This window comes from Pelecanus crispus, chromosome 5 (assembly GCF_030463565.1).
Source record: "Pelecanus crispus isolate bPelCri1 chromosome 5, bPelCri1.pri, whole genome shotgun sequence".
In the NCBI taxonomy this organism is placed as follows: domain Eukaryota; kingdom Metazoa; phylum Chordata; class Aves; order Pelecaniformes; family Pelecanidae; genus Pelecanus; species Pelecanus crispus.
This window is the reverse complement of record NC_134647.1, coordinates 73,904,084-73,922,046: the sequence shown is the minus strand read 5'-3', so window position 1 is coordinate 73,922,046 and position 17,963 is coordinate 73,904,084. Positions and strand designations below refer to the sequence as shown.

General features: G+C 36.4%; 1 protein-coding gene across 2 annotated transcripts in view; it reads right to left on the bottom strand.

Annotated features, from left to right (window-relative positions):
- The window catches only part of AK5 (adenylate kinase 5), a 95,235-nt gene that overhangs the window by 58,939 nt on the left and 18,333 nt on the right, over positions 1-17,963 (bottom strand). For both annotated transcript variants that reach the window (XM_075710978.1, XM_075710979.1), the window contains exon 6: positions 13,797-13,988. In XM_075710978.1, coding sequence (XP_075567093.1) covers positions 13,797-13,988 — 192 coding nt within the window. The remainder of the gene's footprint in view (positions 1-13,796; positions 13,989-17,963) is intronic.

Here is a 17,963-nt window from a genome sequence, read left to right as displayed (position 1 = left end):
CTATACAATTATGACTAAGAATTAATGCATGTTTATGTTAGCAATTGAAAATTACTTCAGTATAAGCTTATGGAAGCACTGTTAAAAGCAACTCAAAGTGTAAATGGGTATTCTTGCATGCTTCTAAGACACAAAAATGTAAGAAATGAGATATATATGACAAATTCTAGAATTATCTATAGTTTACACCGGTCAAGATACTCTGAAAAGTTGCAGTCTGAATGGGGATAAGCAATTTAGTCTTTATTTTTAATATATTCAGTAAATGAAGGAAGTGTTAAGATGCAATTTATAAGGGTGGAACAAGTTTATTATTAAGTTTTGTGATGTTTAGTTTCAATTTATTTGATACTAGGCATAAAAATATCTTTCACTGCATTTTTTTCTGTTTAAGATTCTAATTAAACAAAAGGCATTCAAGAAAATTAAGATTTCTTTGCTTTTGCAGTGAAATTACTTAAAGTGGAAAAAACAACAGTGTGAATACACCCCAGTTTATTTTGCTTACAAAAGGGATTGGGGGGGATTTTAGGTTCTCACTCTCCTTTCATGTGGTTTAATCTGTAGTGAGATGGAAAGTAAAGTATTTTAAATATTCCTTTCTCTTTCTACAACTTTTTTGTTTTAATTCTGAATAAGATGACTTGGATAATCTGACAGTAAAAATCTTTTTAAACAAAAAATAATTTCAGATGATCTTAAGCCTGAACCTGTTACATTAACTTTGTTTTCTGGCATTCTTTGGCTACCTGTCCCATTTTTAAGTAACACAATATATGGCATAGCACTGTGCAGATAGCCAAATTCAGTTGGTGGGTTTCACCAAGCATATCCTAATTAATAATCATTAATACAATTCCAATTCCTTCCTTTTGCATATCATAAATCTTATTAGATCTTCTAACTCTTACATAGTATTATATCAAAGGTAAATTATTTTTTCCATTCTAATGGATACAATCTTCTCCAATGGGCATAATAAATGTTAAGCAGGAATTATCAATACTCAGACTTACTCTAAAAGTGGACTTGGGATAAGACAAGATTTGCAGAGTTTTCAAGACAGTTCAGATATGCTAGTTCTTAAAACTAGTTTTCAAAGTCTTAAGTTGAAACAATGACTGCATTTAATACAGCCATTATTGCTAAGGAGGAAAGTAAAATTTTCTTTAGCTTGGACTATAGTGTTCTAGCTCCCAGAAACTTTTGGAATTCACTGTCCAAAATTCCAGAGAACTGTAATCTCTTATTTGATTCTATTAGTTTTGAGAGTAGTCTATACTGTAAAAGAAGAAAAATAATTTAGAGGTGGATCATAATTATTTGTAAAGCTTACTCTGTATTAAAATTATGCAAAGTGAGTAGGGGAACTGACTAAATACAAATACCCCATCAAACAAAAGTTCATGTGGACCAGGCTACACTGAGCAAACTAGATCCCATTTCCATTAAAAGCCCTCCATTGGGTCTTAGGATGTTGTTGACTTCCTTCTTCCTCCACTGTGGAAAGCAAGAGTCTACAGAGAGCTCATTTATATATGCTGGCTCTGCAAGCAATTGATTTTGCACACCAGCTAAAATTTAACTGATTCCCTGATGTGAACTCTGCACTCTCTTACCTCATGTAATGAAGATCCTGGGTACTTGCCTGTGATTTAATTTGCAAAAGGTTTCCTACATAGCCTTCCCTCAGAGCTGTACAACTTTTGTAAATACATAAATAGTCACTGAGGTAGAGAGTGACTCTCTCTACATACTTATGTCACATCCTTACTCCAGTGAATAAATTATCACAAGCTTCTATCCCTGCTTAAGACTTTTTAATTTGTCTTTTTTCATCCTCAAGCCAAATCGTGCAGTCAAAAAAGGTTAGATTTAGGTCTTGTTTCGTGTCTGAAATGTCAGTCATTTTCTAGTAAATCTTTTTTCAGGGCACTTTTTTTTTTAAACAGCAAAGTTCACCATGCTTGTGCAGTTCATGGGGAATTTTCCAATTTTGTTTGAACTTTGCTCAATGTAAAAAGAGCAACTATAACCTTTAACGTAAAGAATAATTAATATTTACAAGGTATGTTATCAGAATGGGGTTATAACAAATTGTTGCACAGCCTTAACAAGAAGCTATCAAATACATTGTAGTAAAAGTTCTCTCTAACATAACTGATTTGTTAAGGTAACGGTTTTAGTAGAGACATCTTTCCAAGAAACACTGACATGGTTTCTGTTACCAAGTCCTAAGCTAACCTATGAGAGAATATCCAGATATGTTTAACTTATTCTATATTACACTGACCCTACTAAATTTAGTGATTTTTCTTAGGAGTGGTCTCCTGGCTGTAGTTCAAGGATATAATGAATAGTTCTTAAAACCAAACTCATTTCAGAATTCACATGGCTCCTGACCCTCTTTCTAAAGTTCAAGAGATATGAGGGAACATGAATTGCATAAATGAAGAAAAGCCTCTGTTCACAGTACTGGAATTGAGCTCATTTGTGTCTTGCACCCCGTGAACAGGGTCAGAGATGAAAGCTAAAATACCCACAAAACCTTTAATGGCCATTAAAGCACTCTGAGGCAACGTACGTAGCCTGAAGGACAGCAGAGAGAATGTTCTTGTAAAAGAAACAGAAATGAGCTGCTTTGGGTTTATGTGAATCTATATTATGTAGAATCTATATAGTGAAATTCTTGCAATAAGGTGCAGATACAAAGAGGATTACTGGATGTTTTTTCTGTGTATTAAGGACTGATAAATTTAATAAGCAACTTGACTAAAAACTGTATTGCCCACATTCTAGGTTCCCTTTTAGTAAGGACTCTGCATTTATACAGAAGTCTGTTCTTTTCCATAGAGCAGACCAAAAAAGCACAGAAGGCAGGACACGGTAGGAAACTAGTGAAAAGTGTATTTTTAAATTGCCTAATTGGTATCTTGCAGTGGTAGGAGAGGGAGACGACCTCAGCATTACAAAAACTATATTATTACCAAAACACAATGGACGGTAGAATGCAAGACAAGACCTGACATGCTAGACAGAGCAGAGAATTTTGAAGTACTGGTATTAAAAACGTGAGTGTGAAGCTTCAATTTGACATTCTCGTCAAAGTCAGGAGGAGAAATCCAGTGGAGGACATAATGAAAAAATATTAAGACTTGCCTAAAACCAACGTAATTTTAGCAATTATATTTTTAACAAAATGGATCAAGGGGTAACATATGTATGAACAATCCTAGATATATAAATAACTGATCATAGCAAGTTACAGTGCAAAGATGCCACATTCTACACATTGTCCTCTATTTGCTATACCATGACTGGCATGAATGACCATTTTGTTGGCATAAAAAGAGATTAACCATGGACAATGGAGAGACAACAGTTCTTCCTTCACAGAAAATTACTATGATAATTGTGATTGCAGTGTTATAGTCATGTCCTGTGAGGCTTCTTTTCACATTTCATTATTTAAGTAGAATACTGAATTGCAGAACGTGATATGGTGACAACAAAGTGAACAGATAGTTATATTCACTGGCCATTAATGAAACAAAAACTGCAGTCCTGTATCAGATGGAAAGATACAAATGTTAACCCTGGGAGTAGGAAGGACAATAATTGTGCAAGAGGATAAAGGAAACATGCTTAGTTATAGCAATGACAAACTGCAGAGGATTCACAAAAGAGTCTGCCAAGAATTTTAGGTTATGTCTACGTGATACAAGGCAACGCTGTGCAGAGATGTTTGTGCTAACACTAAATCATGTACCACAGTTACAAGGAACAAAATAGCCATGTTAGTGGCTACCTGATGGATAAGTTTCAGTGAATTTAAGAAGCAAGGATATATTACTTCAGTGAAGTGCTAAGTTAACACAATAGCGGTGTTTCTTAATTTTGAAGTATTTCATACAGTTCTTTGAAGCACTGTTTGGTAGATATTCTTTAGCTGTATTAGGAAAAAAAAAAAAAATCCTCCAAACAGCTATCAGAAACATTCAAAAGGATATTCTACAAAGAGGAAGGTGTATTAGGGGAAGGCTATAGTTCTCACTTTAGTACTGTCTAGTGTGGTGTGTTCCCTGAGTCACATGACAGCTGAATAGCTCTTCAGCTTTCTCAGTTCTCCACCAACACTGTAGCTGCATCTAACCCTGTCTTGTTGAGCCTAGATGCTGAAATAAGACTCTAGAATGCTAGAGAAAAATGCCAGAACAGATCCAGAAGATTAACTGCATTAGACATTTTGCTGACAGTCTGAGCATCTCTTCTCCATTTTGACACTTAAATGGCTTCCATCATTACAATACCTGAGCATTCAGAAATGTGAATAAATTTATCTTTATGATGCATTAAAAAATAAGAAAGTGTAGTCTTTTATGTCTTCCCTCTCTTTCATGCAATATATCTACAGGAAAGGAGGAACAGGAGCAAATGTTTGAATAATTACAGGATGATACTAGATTTCATGACTAGAGGCTAGCCCACTCGGTCTCATTTCACCCATTTGAATCAAAGTTGAGTATGGTTGATATCAGAACAAACATTTAGTTGCCATGTGCATAAGGAAATAGAAATATTTAACAAGAGCTAATGATACCAACTTAAGATTCAGGAAATAATGATGTTAAATACTGAAATTGTAGGGCACGAGCCACCAGTTGTAGTAACATTTTAATAAGACTGTGAGAGTGAGACCTGAAAGACCATCCTTAGTCTACTGATGTAGCAACTTGCATGAGTTGATATTCAAAATTTTTCCATCAAATGGCAGCAAAATGGTTTTGCCATGAAATCAGGAAGTCACTAACTATAAACTTTTCACAAGGAAGACCTACCAGTGGTAATCAGAGCTGGAAATCACTATTGGAACTTTTGGTAGGAAAGTGGTATTTTAACATTTACAGCAAAGCATGGCTGAAATGCAGTTTTGGTTCTTCTGCTGGATGTTCACAAAATGATCAGGTGTGGTTTAGGATAGGAAAGCTTGCTTATGGATGCCAAGTATTCCTGATTCAATACAAAAGGACTCCCCAGAAACAAGGTATTCTTTCCAAGCTGGTTTCTTAATATAAGTTTCCTCTAAATAAGAAAAATTAATCTTCTTTAAGCCTCACTTTAACTAGCAAAAGGAAATTAGAAGCTAATATTCACCCAAAGGACACAGCTTAATTACCTTAAGATGAACTGTTTAAAATAACTTGAAGAATATGTAGGGCATGTTATTTTAAATATCTCTAACAGTTCATTTCTCTGCATGATAACTTGGCTTAATTACTTATCTCAGCTTTAGCTTCAGATCTGTTAAAAAAAAACTGTTAATTTTAAACATGTATCAGCTTTCACAGTGCCAGAAGTGGATAAATCTGGGATAGTATGGCTGTCAGGAACAGCATTCCCTCTCTCCTTCTGGAGTTCCTACATCAGCTTGGCCCATGCACTCATCAATGGCTAATTCAATAGCCAGACTTGTCAAAGTTTATTTCTTTTTCGAAGTCTACTTCTTCCTGCAAACTACTGGGGGTACAGGGGGCAGGGCAGATTTCAAAAAGCTGGTATTTATTTAAATCATCATGCTTCCAAAGTTAAAAAAGAACAAAATGTTTCACCAATGCTATTCACCTCAGCAAAGAATTTCCATCCTTAAGGTTTCTCTGCATGCTTGCATGTATGCACAGATGGCAAGTTTCCAAGCTTGGTCATTCTCTGGCAGCCATTAGTACTTCCGATATACTTGTTGACATAAATGATATAATCAGAAGATGAAAATATTTTGAAGCTTGGAAAGTGTATATCGTGCACATGCTTCCACATATGCACAAATTAGTCATCTATCTTTCCCATATAAAATGTGCATATATTTACAAACAGTCTTTTTAGACACATTTCCACATAAATTTCATTTATATACCTTCTTTTGTATGTTCTTCAAAATATCTCACAAAGCAATAACACATAAATAGTGTTGAGACACAGTGTAAAACCTAGCAGTGATGAGAGCATGTATAAACTTTCTCTAGTTCAGCAGTTCCACAGGAAACAGTTCCTGATTATTTCTCATATCCCAGTTTTTCTCCAAAAGAGCTATCAAACATAGGAGACACAGAGACCCTTAATTTGCAATGAGAGCTAGCTGACTTTCTGTGTCTGCAGAGATCTGGGTATTTGTTCTAGGCTTCAAGTTACCTTTCATTGCTTTGGATCACCAAACAATGAAAAAGTGATAGTAATTACTTCCCAGCCCACATCTCATTTTCCCTGTATAGAAAATTTTTTAATGATTATATAACCATATCATCCATGGACCCAGATACAGATTTAGGAACCATGCAGCAAAACAGAGGAAGACTCCTGAATCTCAAACAAAACCTCTGGTCTCGAGGTTCCCACAAATAGCTGCCTACGTTGCTTGTTTGTTTTGAACAGTTCCTAAACACTGAAGTTTTGCTCCAGCTGACATTCAGACCTATCTGGGTTCCTCTTCGCACCCCTACTTGGTCATGCTCAAGAAACCAGAAGTACCCTGAAGAGCCAGCGTAGTAGTCATGGTAAAAGCACATCTAACGTTTCTACAAGACTGTGCTCATGACTGCTCTATTCTTAAAACTACTGAGAGGCATTTGAAAATATATTGGTGGCATTGGGCCAATCAATGGGAAATCTCAGTTCAGTACCCTCTACAAAGCAAAGCAAGTTCAAACCCACATCTATGACCTGTGGGGAGAAAGGCCATGCTCAGATATAGACGAAGCTAGGTTCAAATGAAACCATTCCTGCCAAGTCTGTATCACTTTGCAGCCAAAAATGCAAGATCCAAGGCATCAGATGGCTTGTAAATGAGATCCTGAGCCTGCAGCAGACAAGTGAGAGCACGCGGGGGAGGTGGTGGCTAACAGTCTCTATTCCTAGCATTACTTCAGGGAAGGGGGTGTGGGACTTTTTTAATTTTCTTTTTAAGGATTGTTTAATGCAAAACTGCAAGGATGAGAGCAAGTATCACCACCATAAAAACAAGAGCAGCTAGTCATTCTGCATTCTGCCAAACCAGATGCATGTTCCTCCACTGAGGAGAAGATTCTTGGAGCTGGATTCCGGTTTGGGGGAAGTGCCTGGCAGAGGCAGCCATCAGGACCTGGAAGCAGGGTGGAGTTTCAGATCATGCCTTAGTGTAACACTTTGCTATCCGTAAGATCTGGATTGACCTTGAGAGCTGCTGAAAGGACTGCAGCACCCACGTTTCTCCATGGAGGGGCCCGGAATTAAAGGAGGAACGAGTAATTGAAAGTCCTTTGGAATCAGCATTCACAGCTAAATAAATAAATAAAAAGCCCAAATCAGAACCTCAAGTTGGACAGCTGCATGATAGCAAAGAAACTTTAGAAATGGATTATAACTGCTATTTTCATCAGCGTATTGGTAAGTCACAGCCTGTAGCTAAAGTTCATGTCAGTGTGCAATGCTATAGCAAAATCCCTTTTTTAACCAAATCAAGAGAAAAATTTATATAATGCAGTTCCATGGGGAATTTTTCTGTGACAGTTGACAGCCATTAGGCTTGTTTGATGCTAATGAGGGCAGACAGCTATATAAGCTATTTCCCTCACCCGCAACTATTTAACTTCTAAATTTGTGCTCAAAATCTACTTCCCGCTTCAGCTGCTTTTTATGGGTTCTCTTTACTTCTCTGACTAATCTGAATGTCATTTTAATGTTTTGCATAGGCATGGTAAATTCCCTAAAAGGACAAGTGAGACAGTGAAGACATCAGCGAAATCAGCATTTTATGCCACAGGATGCGGTCCCGTCCTGGCTGTTTAAATAACGTCCAGAGCCTTCTTTTAATGTTTAGTATTTTTGTCTCACTAAAGCCAGTCTTTTTTTTTAAATACACACAGACTTATTAACATAATAAGGTTGACACTGAAGCACTATGCTTACACAGAATTATTATAAATAAGGCAGACTGGGCCTAATCCTGTCTCCAGTAAGAGAAACTTCCACTGCTATGATGATGAGCTCTGTAATTTTTTTTTTCCTGTCTAGACCAACAGATATATTCTACAAAGAACAGCTAAGCTCTCCAAGAACAGCTTTAATAACTGTAACTGAAAGATTTTTGTAACCCAATGACCTCCTCTCCAAGGACTATACCAATATCTATACCAGATTAGAGTCCAGATAAAGTGGAGATTCAGAGACCCTTTTCAAAATAACCAATAGCTGGGTGATGGCTATCACTGGGGTGTGAATAGCAGAGACTTAAAATGCATCTGAACAAGGCAGAGTAGAGACTTCAAAGTTTAATTGCCTTTTACTTTCTACCCAACTTCTCCTCTATCCTACCATCTTCCCACAATTAGTTTTGGTTTGATACAAATAACTAATTTCTGAAATACAGATTATCTGGAGATACAAATCCTGCATATTACCTTGCCCTCCTCACCTCTGATAATTTTCCCACTGATAAAAACATAACAGCAATAAACATAGCATGGTCAAAATTTTTACTGAATACAGATGATTACTACCAGTGGCTTCATTTTATAAAAATAAGTAGCCATAATTTTTTCTTGCATTTTCCTCAGTGAATTAGCAGTAAAAATCATACAACTCTGGTATTTTTCACTGTGTGGGCACCATCTACTATCCTCTGAATTCTCATTCCTTTCTTACCAGAATATAGGTTGTCCCTATGACTGAGAACAACTTAACCAAGTCAGTTGAGCAGAAAAAAACCCATTTCTTGTAGGTGAAGAGGCTGCTTTCTGTGGGAGATTTTGTTTATGACTTAGAGTTAGGGACATCATGATACAGGTGCTACAATGGTTTGTCCATTATGGGCTACCATACTGTATTGGTGTGTTTAAACTTCCCTGCAGTGGGATGAATTACATCTGATGGGATGTAAATGAAAAAGTTTCCTAGTTAGGATAATTTCACATCATAGTAATTTATTCAAAGGTCTGTGAATGGAATTTTCTTGAGCTTTATCCAACATTTCTTAAGGGCTACGTAGTTCATAGCAGTAGGTCTAATAATGATGAAACATCGATAATGTCCAGAACAACAACATAATATAATGTTCAGACAACAAAGATGCACTGGACTAGAACTTCAGCTAACACAAACCAGTTTTCTGCTGAAACACAGTTTATCTAGGCTGGGGTGCCAGCGGTGGGGGTAGGGAGAAGGATTAACTTTTTATTATTTGTAACTCACAGCACATTTTTTCAGAGCAAGCTAGGTCTCTCTCAGGATAGCAACCACATTAAAAGCATTAAAGCACATTAGTTACATAGGGATTAAAGTTTTTTTCTTTCTTTGCCTTACTTTTTCATTATTACCCAATTAAAAAAAAAAGAGGGAAACCCTTATAAGTCAGTGTTAGAAACTGAAATGATACCATACTGTATCTCTAGGAGCACTGTAGCCAAAATGACAAAGTACCTAACAACGATTCTCGTAGGTGAATAATATGAACCACCTAAGTATTTTTAATTGAACAGCAAGCACTGTCTAGAAGTTTGCATACACAGACCCTTTTATTTTGAAGTTCTCTACTCATGACCACACCTCAACAGTAGCCTTGGTTTATTGGGCATGGCTGTGTACACATACCAATTGTCATGTCAGCACCTGAGACCAAATACAATAATATTCTAATATTTGCTAGATGGTAGGAAGGATACGGGAATGGATTAAACTATGTTCAGAACTGAAGTCCTCTGCTAAACATTAGAGTACTTGCAGATCATCTAGGCATTTACACTTTCTCCCTTTTATAATTTAATCTAACTAACATCTTCCCCCCGCCCCGGTAATTTGCAGCTTAGTTATTGTCTAGATAAACAATATATAATGTAAGATTTTTAAAAAGTTACTGATACAGTAAATGCCAGCATATGCATCTATTTGTATACCCCATGTCCAATACTGAGATATCTATTACTATTGTCTTGACACTTTCTAAAATCAAATTTGACTTAAGTGAAGTCAGGTTTTGATTTGTTAGACCTACTGGCAGATTGCTGAAAATAATTTTAAACACAGACTGCGTGTTCATGAAAATATCAGATATTTACTTCTCTTTCTTAATTATAATGAATTTTACAGATCTGTTCAATTTGAACAACAATCCAAAATTTTGGATATTCCAACTTCATTATTCCGAAGAAGGAGTCTTTCAGAAAGGACAGAGTTATATCTTCCCATTTCTTACAAGTACTGTAGTTGGGCCCTCACTTCTCTTCTTGAAAACAGAAACCAGGATCAGACTCTGAGAGCAGGGATACCATGCACAGGCTGAAAACATAAGACATACAGAGCAGCAAACAAGTATAAGCTACGTACTGTATAAAATTGTCAAAGGTCAAGGGAAAAAAAAAATACGAAGGGAAACAATTACACCTAAGTGACCTAACCAGTAAGATCTGAAATGAAGAATGTGGTTTTTAATTCTATTAACCAAAGTATGTTAAAACCAGTATGGAATAACTGTTGGAGCAGGAAAATTAATATTCTTTGGGAATTTAGATTTTTATTTTCTCACCCATACAGTGTCTAACAGTTGACTCTAATTACATCAAATATCTGCTCATTAATCATATTTAGTTAGATTTCAGTGAGATCTTTTCTCTTTTGGTCAGTTTATTGATGAAGAACAACATATTTAAGTAGATGTTTAAAATTAGAGTTGTGGTTCTAAAATTATAACTCTCCGTAAGACAAATGGTTCTGTTTGTTTTCCCTGAGTAGAACTGTGATGTTGGGTAGAAGAAATGTCTGAGATTTAGAGCTTTGAATAGCAGGGACAAGGTGCAGGTAGGGATTTAAGAAAAACGTAAATCTTTTTTTTTCTTCCTGGTCAACACTGACCTTGCCTGACCTTGCCTCAAGGATTCACTCCTCTAGGAATTAGGCTAACGTAATTCTATTTTATGCTGTTCTAGTTCTTACACTGCTCTCATCCGCATAATATTTCAGTGCCTTCCAAGTTGAACATTATAATCAGCAGGATAAATGCTATTTTCTTTCTTGCTGCCTCCTTCTATAGGGAAATACCATGCGCAAGTGCATCAAATGTATGTAGAAGTCTTAATATTACATGTGTATTATACAGATACATACTAGTAAAGGCAAGTTGAAGATACAAGGCTTCCACCAGGAGAAGGTAGTGATGAAGACTGCAATGGCTCTTGGATCCTATGGCTTTCTAAGAAAACTCTTGTCTTTTCCACTGATGGAAGGCTATGAAAAATTATATGATTTAGGTTTCTTTTCTTTTTTTTCCCCCAAACCAAAAGAAAGCTCAAGTTCATCAGTGAAGAAGACAATGGGATCAAAGCCATTTGGAGTAAGAAAACATCTGTTATCTCCGTGGATGTTTGCTTAAAGAAACAGAACAGGAAGTTGGCAGAAACATATTGGATTTCCCATTGGACAAATGAATTTCCAACAAAATGAACATATGAAAAGAAATTACGTTGTCAGAATGTCGAAACTCTATAGATAATGCTGATCTATAAATTGAGCACTAAGAAAAGGAACAAATGGTGACAATAATTTTTTTAGAAACACTATTTTAAAATTCACAACTTGCTCTAGTAGTATGTAGTTTTCTGTGTGGACTTAGCATACGTTTCCTCTGTTGCAAGGTCATGTGGTTTTAAAAAATGCCCTTTTGTAGAAACTTTCAGTTGCTTGCTTGCTCTGGAGTGTGCATGCTTAATCTCTTGTTATTACTCCTTTCCCAGCTACTCCTTTTTATCATTTATGCCCCACTAACTTCGTTGCCTTAGGCAACTGCAAAATATAACTTCCATATGCAATGAACTTCTACCGAAATGAGGTCTGCCATATATATTCTTTATCATCTACAGAAAGGGATCCTATTATCCACTGGCCACGAAATTACTCATGCACCTAACTCTCAGTTGGCTTAACTAATGCGTCCTGGTTCTGCAACAAGGGAAACACAGCTGCACTCTAGCAGCTCTAATGACAGGTGAACAACAGAGTCTCCCTCCCAAAGTCTAATTATCTTCACTTCTACACCAATGTAAATCTAGAGTAATTTCTAGATCTCTATGAAATGATATTAACACACTTCGAGTAGATACCATATGGTTAAGGAGTAAATTCAAATCTTACAGATTTTTTTCATATTAAAGACTTTTTTGACATGTTGCCAAGTCAGTATTTTCTGCATATGCTGTTTCCTTGTCCTGTAGTGGACAGTAATATAATGTGCACATTCCATGTTACCATTTCCATACCCATCACAAACATCTGCTTTCTTCAAAAAGAAAATAGATATCTAAGGCGAACATTGCAATTTAAATTACCTTTAGAACTCTCAAGAAACAGAGCTAAAAAGTAGAAGACAAAACCTCAACAGGACAAACATCCTCTGTTTTAGAGGTCTCATCACAGAAAAGGAATTCTATCCAGATGCCCCCACATGCTCTATCTACAAAGGCACATTTTCCCTGAAGAGTTATGTATGCCTTCTATAGGAGGAGCACTTGTAAAGGCTATAGAAACGTCACAAAATACATACTTCCTCCATAAGGAAGAACAACTTCCAAGAATTCCAGTCTTCTCATCCTTCTAAACAGAGTTAATCAAGATCCTCAAACAGAAAAGATACTCTCTAGAGAAAACAATGTAATAATTTCCTCAGATTTTCATTTTGAAATTCAGAAACATGTTGGAAGCACATTAGTAAGGCTACCAACATCATTAGATGACTGTGCAATTAAGGACACTTTGGCCCTTCATGAATCTGACCAGCACATAGAATTAGTCATATTTGCCATGAGGAGAACATATGTATATGAACTACCAGGGTTATTTAGGCTATCAAAAGAAACAAAATAGGCCATCTGTGCTCTCATGGTACCATATGTGGCACCAAGTTTTGTGCACTATTACAAGCAGACACAGTCCGTAATTTAGAACATGTCGATAATTCAGCCATTGTCAACTGCTCATTGAATTAGTCATCATTAAGCACTTAAACACTTCAGCAGTACTTGCTAGCCCTACTTCCACAAAGTACTTCTGGCTTTATTTATGAATGCAGCTTTTGGATGTTCTGTGTTTAGAAATATTTTCTCTCACCCCAAATATTGCAGAAATCGGCATACTTACTGATATCCAAGTGGTCTAGTTACATTGCAATTTTCTTGTCATCAAAATTTTTATCTGAAATGTTAAAGCTTGTAGGAGACCATGTAAAAAGACATATTTAACCCATGATGAGATAATCTAAGGACTTCTTATTTACTGGAGTCAATCAACAGCCAGATATATTTATTCCTTGAAAAGCCTGTATTGATCAACCCAACTCAAGATACACTTTCTGTTAGAATGTAGTTTTTTTCTGCTTTCCTCTCCTCTCAAGACAACCACCCAAAAGGTACATAACTATTTGCAAGGCATGAAACTGCTGGCACTGGAATAGCAACCAGTGTTTTGAAGCAAGCTCTTCTTTCATGCAACTAATTTCTGAGCAAAGGATTTGCAACTAGTTGGCAAAGCAATTTATGCCTGCAGCAAAGAATTGACATGATGCTTACCATGTCATCTACATGCAGATGAATTTTGCTCTGTGTTACTGCATTTTGCAGAAAATACTCTCTCAGTAAACTGAAAGTTTGCTTTTAGTAACCACGGTGTATACCTAAAACACAGTTTGACTCATCTAGCCTATCTTAATGCAAGAGGTCTAAGAAGCCAAGCATAACCACAACAACAACAATTAAGTTTTCAGAGGTATATACTAAAGGACTTACTGTGATGATTAGCCCTTTTTCCTGGAAATATTTAACCAACGGGACAGCATTCTGCTTGAAATTCATTAGTCTTCTTTGAGTGGCTTTTAGGTTATCATCAGGTCTCCCTTGCTGTTCAGCACGCTTCAGTAACCTTTCTTTCAGCCTTTGACTGGAACATGCCAGAAACACCACCAAATCTGGGGTACAGATCTGTGGAAAGAGCAATTCAAGAAGTCTGTGATTAAGTTGACTATCCAGCACAACAGGACTCAACAATTCTATTATTAGGTGAGGCTCAGATATGCTACATTTGCATAAGTTGGAACTTGATGAAGTCATTTGTTTTCTGGTGGTTTTTATAAGGGAAATTCATAGGCTTACGGAGGGGATTGTTTGTCTTATCTGAAGGTTAGTCAATTTGTTTCACCTGAAATGTTAAGGAAAAAGTTTAATGAAAAATTTTTACCTCACCCCAGAAACCTTCTCCAGACTATGTTCATCATTTGCATTACCAGAAGGCTCCCCTAGCTAAAATTAAAGTCTTTAAAAAGAGCAAAATATAAATGTCTCATATTCTGCAGGAAAATGGTTGTATGGTTTCCATCTAAAAAGCCTTTAAGTAAGGTGGTATTTAAAATCCAGCAGCCACTATGAAGCTAACTGATGCCTAGGACCAGGCGAAAACAGACCTGTTCCAAGATTCACAGTTTCTTGTAACACTTTGTCTGTTTCTCTGAATCTCACACAAACTTCAGTACACTTTTCAAGAGGTTGGGTGTGGCAGCTAAGCGGATTTTAATTTCTCCTATCCTTTTTGGTCTGTGTGGTAAGCACTGTTTTATCTCGCACCCATCCCCGCACTAAAGGTCAGGAAGTACAGCCTTACAGCAATGAGAAAAAATTTTTTTGGAAGTTTAGCTCTTTCCCAGTTAAATTCAAGTTGTCCTTATGGCTTTGGTTATTCATGCTACGAAACAGTTCCAGAAGAGATACCTCTGGTGCTTGAGGAGGGGAAGCAATGATAGCCCCACTTTCTTAGGAATGCTGCTAAATGTTCACAGGCAATCTTCAGAGGTCGCCACTATTTAGCACATGTGGTGGAAAAAACAGAATTCACTCAGACACCTGAATTCACAGGATTTTAAAAATGGGGCTACAAGTGTATATTAACCATATTCCTAAGACCTGATTGTGTTCTTTCCTCTACTTGGTTGTTACAAAGAAATCTACCTCTCTTCAAAGACTCACCTAAAAATCTTCTTCTCACTAGCTTAGTGTTTCCTTTTAAAACCTATTAGAGTTCTCTGTAAGAAGGACTTGAGATAAAAACAAAGCCTATTGTACTGTGCACATTTTTATCCAATTACAGATTAGAAAGGGTTTATTTGTTCTCACATACAAGCATAAAGTCTTTACTTATCTGAACAAAAAAGTTCATACTTTAATTTTAAGTAGTATTAGTTAAAAAATTAGCTTACTATTCTAGAAATGACATCATCTAGTTACACTGCAAATGATCGTGGATGCTCAAGAACACTAAATAGACCTTTTTCTCATGATGGTTCCTACCTACAGAAAAATTTTGTCTTTGTTCAGCTTGATACTATGTAAAATTGACGAGTCTACAACTGTAGACTGTCTACAACAGTATCACCAAAACATCTACACATATTCTAGCTGCTACTGTGTAAAGAAGGAACTGATTTATGTCTTTATGTTCATTATACAGTTGTTATTAACACATTGCTATTGAGGTCCAGAACAAACCAGTTATGCTTCCAAGTATTCTCTATATCTAGGTCCCTCTACCCAAGGATGTTAAATTGCCTAAAGGCAACCACATACTAGACTGAATAGTCAAGACTTCACAGGTGGACAATCTGGAAAATTAATAACCAAGTTTTAAAAAAAAATACCGTCTAGCTGGGTTTCTGTCATTTGAGGGAATACAACCTGAAGTACAGTCTGGCCTTTTCTCCTGGCAGTCTGAGCACAAAAAGGTTCTTCTGAAGTCAAAAGAAACAAATAGAACTTTTCAAAACTGGGGTGATGGTCATTAGTCTTTACAAAGGAGGTCACTGACAGAGTAGGATATAGAGATGAGGAAGTAGAAAGTGGCTAAAAAGCAGGGCCTTCTTCAAACAATACAGGACAGCCTGACAAGCAGCACTAGCAAGCAGGATGGTGGTCTCTTTATCATTACAGAAAATTAAATGGGGTTTTAAAGAAAATCAAATTATTTTTATGCACATTGTAGACGATGGGAGACATGAGGACACAAACTACAAACCAAACCCCAAAAATAGGAATCCTGGTAATTTTTAATGGGTATCTATTAGATTTTGAAACAATTAACCTTTTAATCTATTTTTTTTTAATAATTACCAGTGGGAGAGAAGCTCTCTCCTACCTCTAACAGATGTATCTCAATGTCAACAAAAACAGAGTAACTTTTCCTCCCTTTTCAGACTATTTTACATACATAATTGACAGTTATTCTGTCCTCTCATGAAATGAATTAATTATGACAGTTAATTTTACTACCACGTAATAGTTTTAAGGCACATAATTTTTCATATGAAAGACTATGAAAGTAAGTTTCTGTGTTAGACTTCCATGCATTATGGACATTACTAAAAGCAGCTCTGTTAAATTAAGGTTGCTTCATTAGTAGTAGAAGCATAACGAGGAATCAGAAGTTGGGAATTTGAATAGCATACAGTAGTAAAGAAATCCAAATTATGACACAGATTCTGAAAAAAAACCCTACAGATTTCAAAGCCTTTTAGGTCATGGAACACTGTCTCAGGAAAGGGAATGGCTGATGCACATTGCAGCAGACTGAGCACAGAGACATCTCAAGTCCCAGTGTGGATATCTGGCTGATTGGAGCTTCCTAACGTATATTATACAGAGACGCAGAAATTATAGCCGCAAATCAGGGATCAGTAAAGTGACTAAAGGAGTTTATACAGTGAGTAGTTTTATTTAGTATTTCCATTTCTGTGGATTCTAATAATAGTGAAGAAAGATGGTAAGAAATCTTTAGACGTTCCAAGCTGTAGCTGGCCTTCTCCTCACTTTCAATGCTCGCTCCCAAACACCTTCAGGACTAGCATCTACCACGTACTCAGATCTGTGAAGCCATACCAGACCTCCTCAAGTGTAGAACCCAAGCTTTTGCATATCACATAACTTCACATATAGCATCAAACCTTACAGAGAGTACTTAGAATAAATAGATCTCTCATGACATTATTAGCCCTAAGGGAAAAAGAGGAAGGAGACAAAGGGCAGGTCTCCTGTTTCACACAAACATGAGAGTGCAGCTTTCCACAGTCAATCTCAGTTCTTTAAAGAAACTGTGGCTGAGTAAGTGCAGCCCCAGAGCAAGGGAAGGATCTGAAAGCCACCATGACGTCAGCAGGTGTGCAGGTTCTCATCTGCCTAGTTCCCACAAGCAGCACTGGCTTCAGAGCCCAGTTCTCTTTTAAGAAAATGGGAAAGCATGCCTTGGGTCTGATTTTTTTTTTCCTAGTTGTAAAATGAGGATAATAATGAGGTACAACACAGTAATTACTGTGGAAAATTAATTAATTAGGTTTTAATTATTTCCTATTGCTTTTTAAAATGGAAAGTTCTCTGCAGGAGCTGAGTAGTGCTGTTCTTAATTTTTTGACTAGTTACAGCAAGAATACAAAAGACAGTATCAGAATCCCAGGAACTAAAACTATTTTTTCTGACACTCTGGTGTTTGTAATTTGAAATACATTTCACTCACAGAAATAAAATGTCAACAAAAGCAATGGTTTAAAATTCTCAGTTCAAGAAGCCTAGTTGCAAAAAAAAGTATAGACTAAAAGATTTTTTGAAGTGTAAAAAAAAGTAATTCAAGCATATTTGAGGTAGGAGCACAAAGCAGATTCTGATTATGTGATGTCTCTATGAATTCATCTTTTACCTCCAGAATATGCATCTTTATCATCACAAAGTAGCTGAAAACCATTTAATAAACACAAGCCTCTGCTTGGTTTTAGACACACAAAAGGGTAAAATCTCTTCTATATCCATTGATACGCAGACCTAGTAGCACTTAATATATTTCTCCTACATGTATTTACAACCTTCAATGTAAACCCTTGAAATGCTATTGATATTTCACTCGTGTTTTCATGAACCACTCCG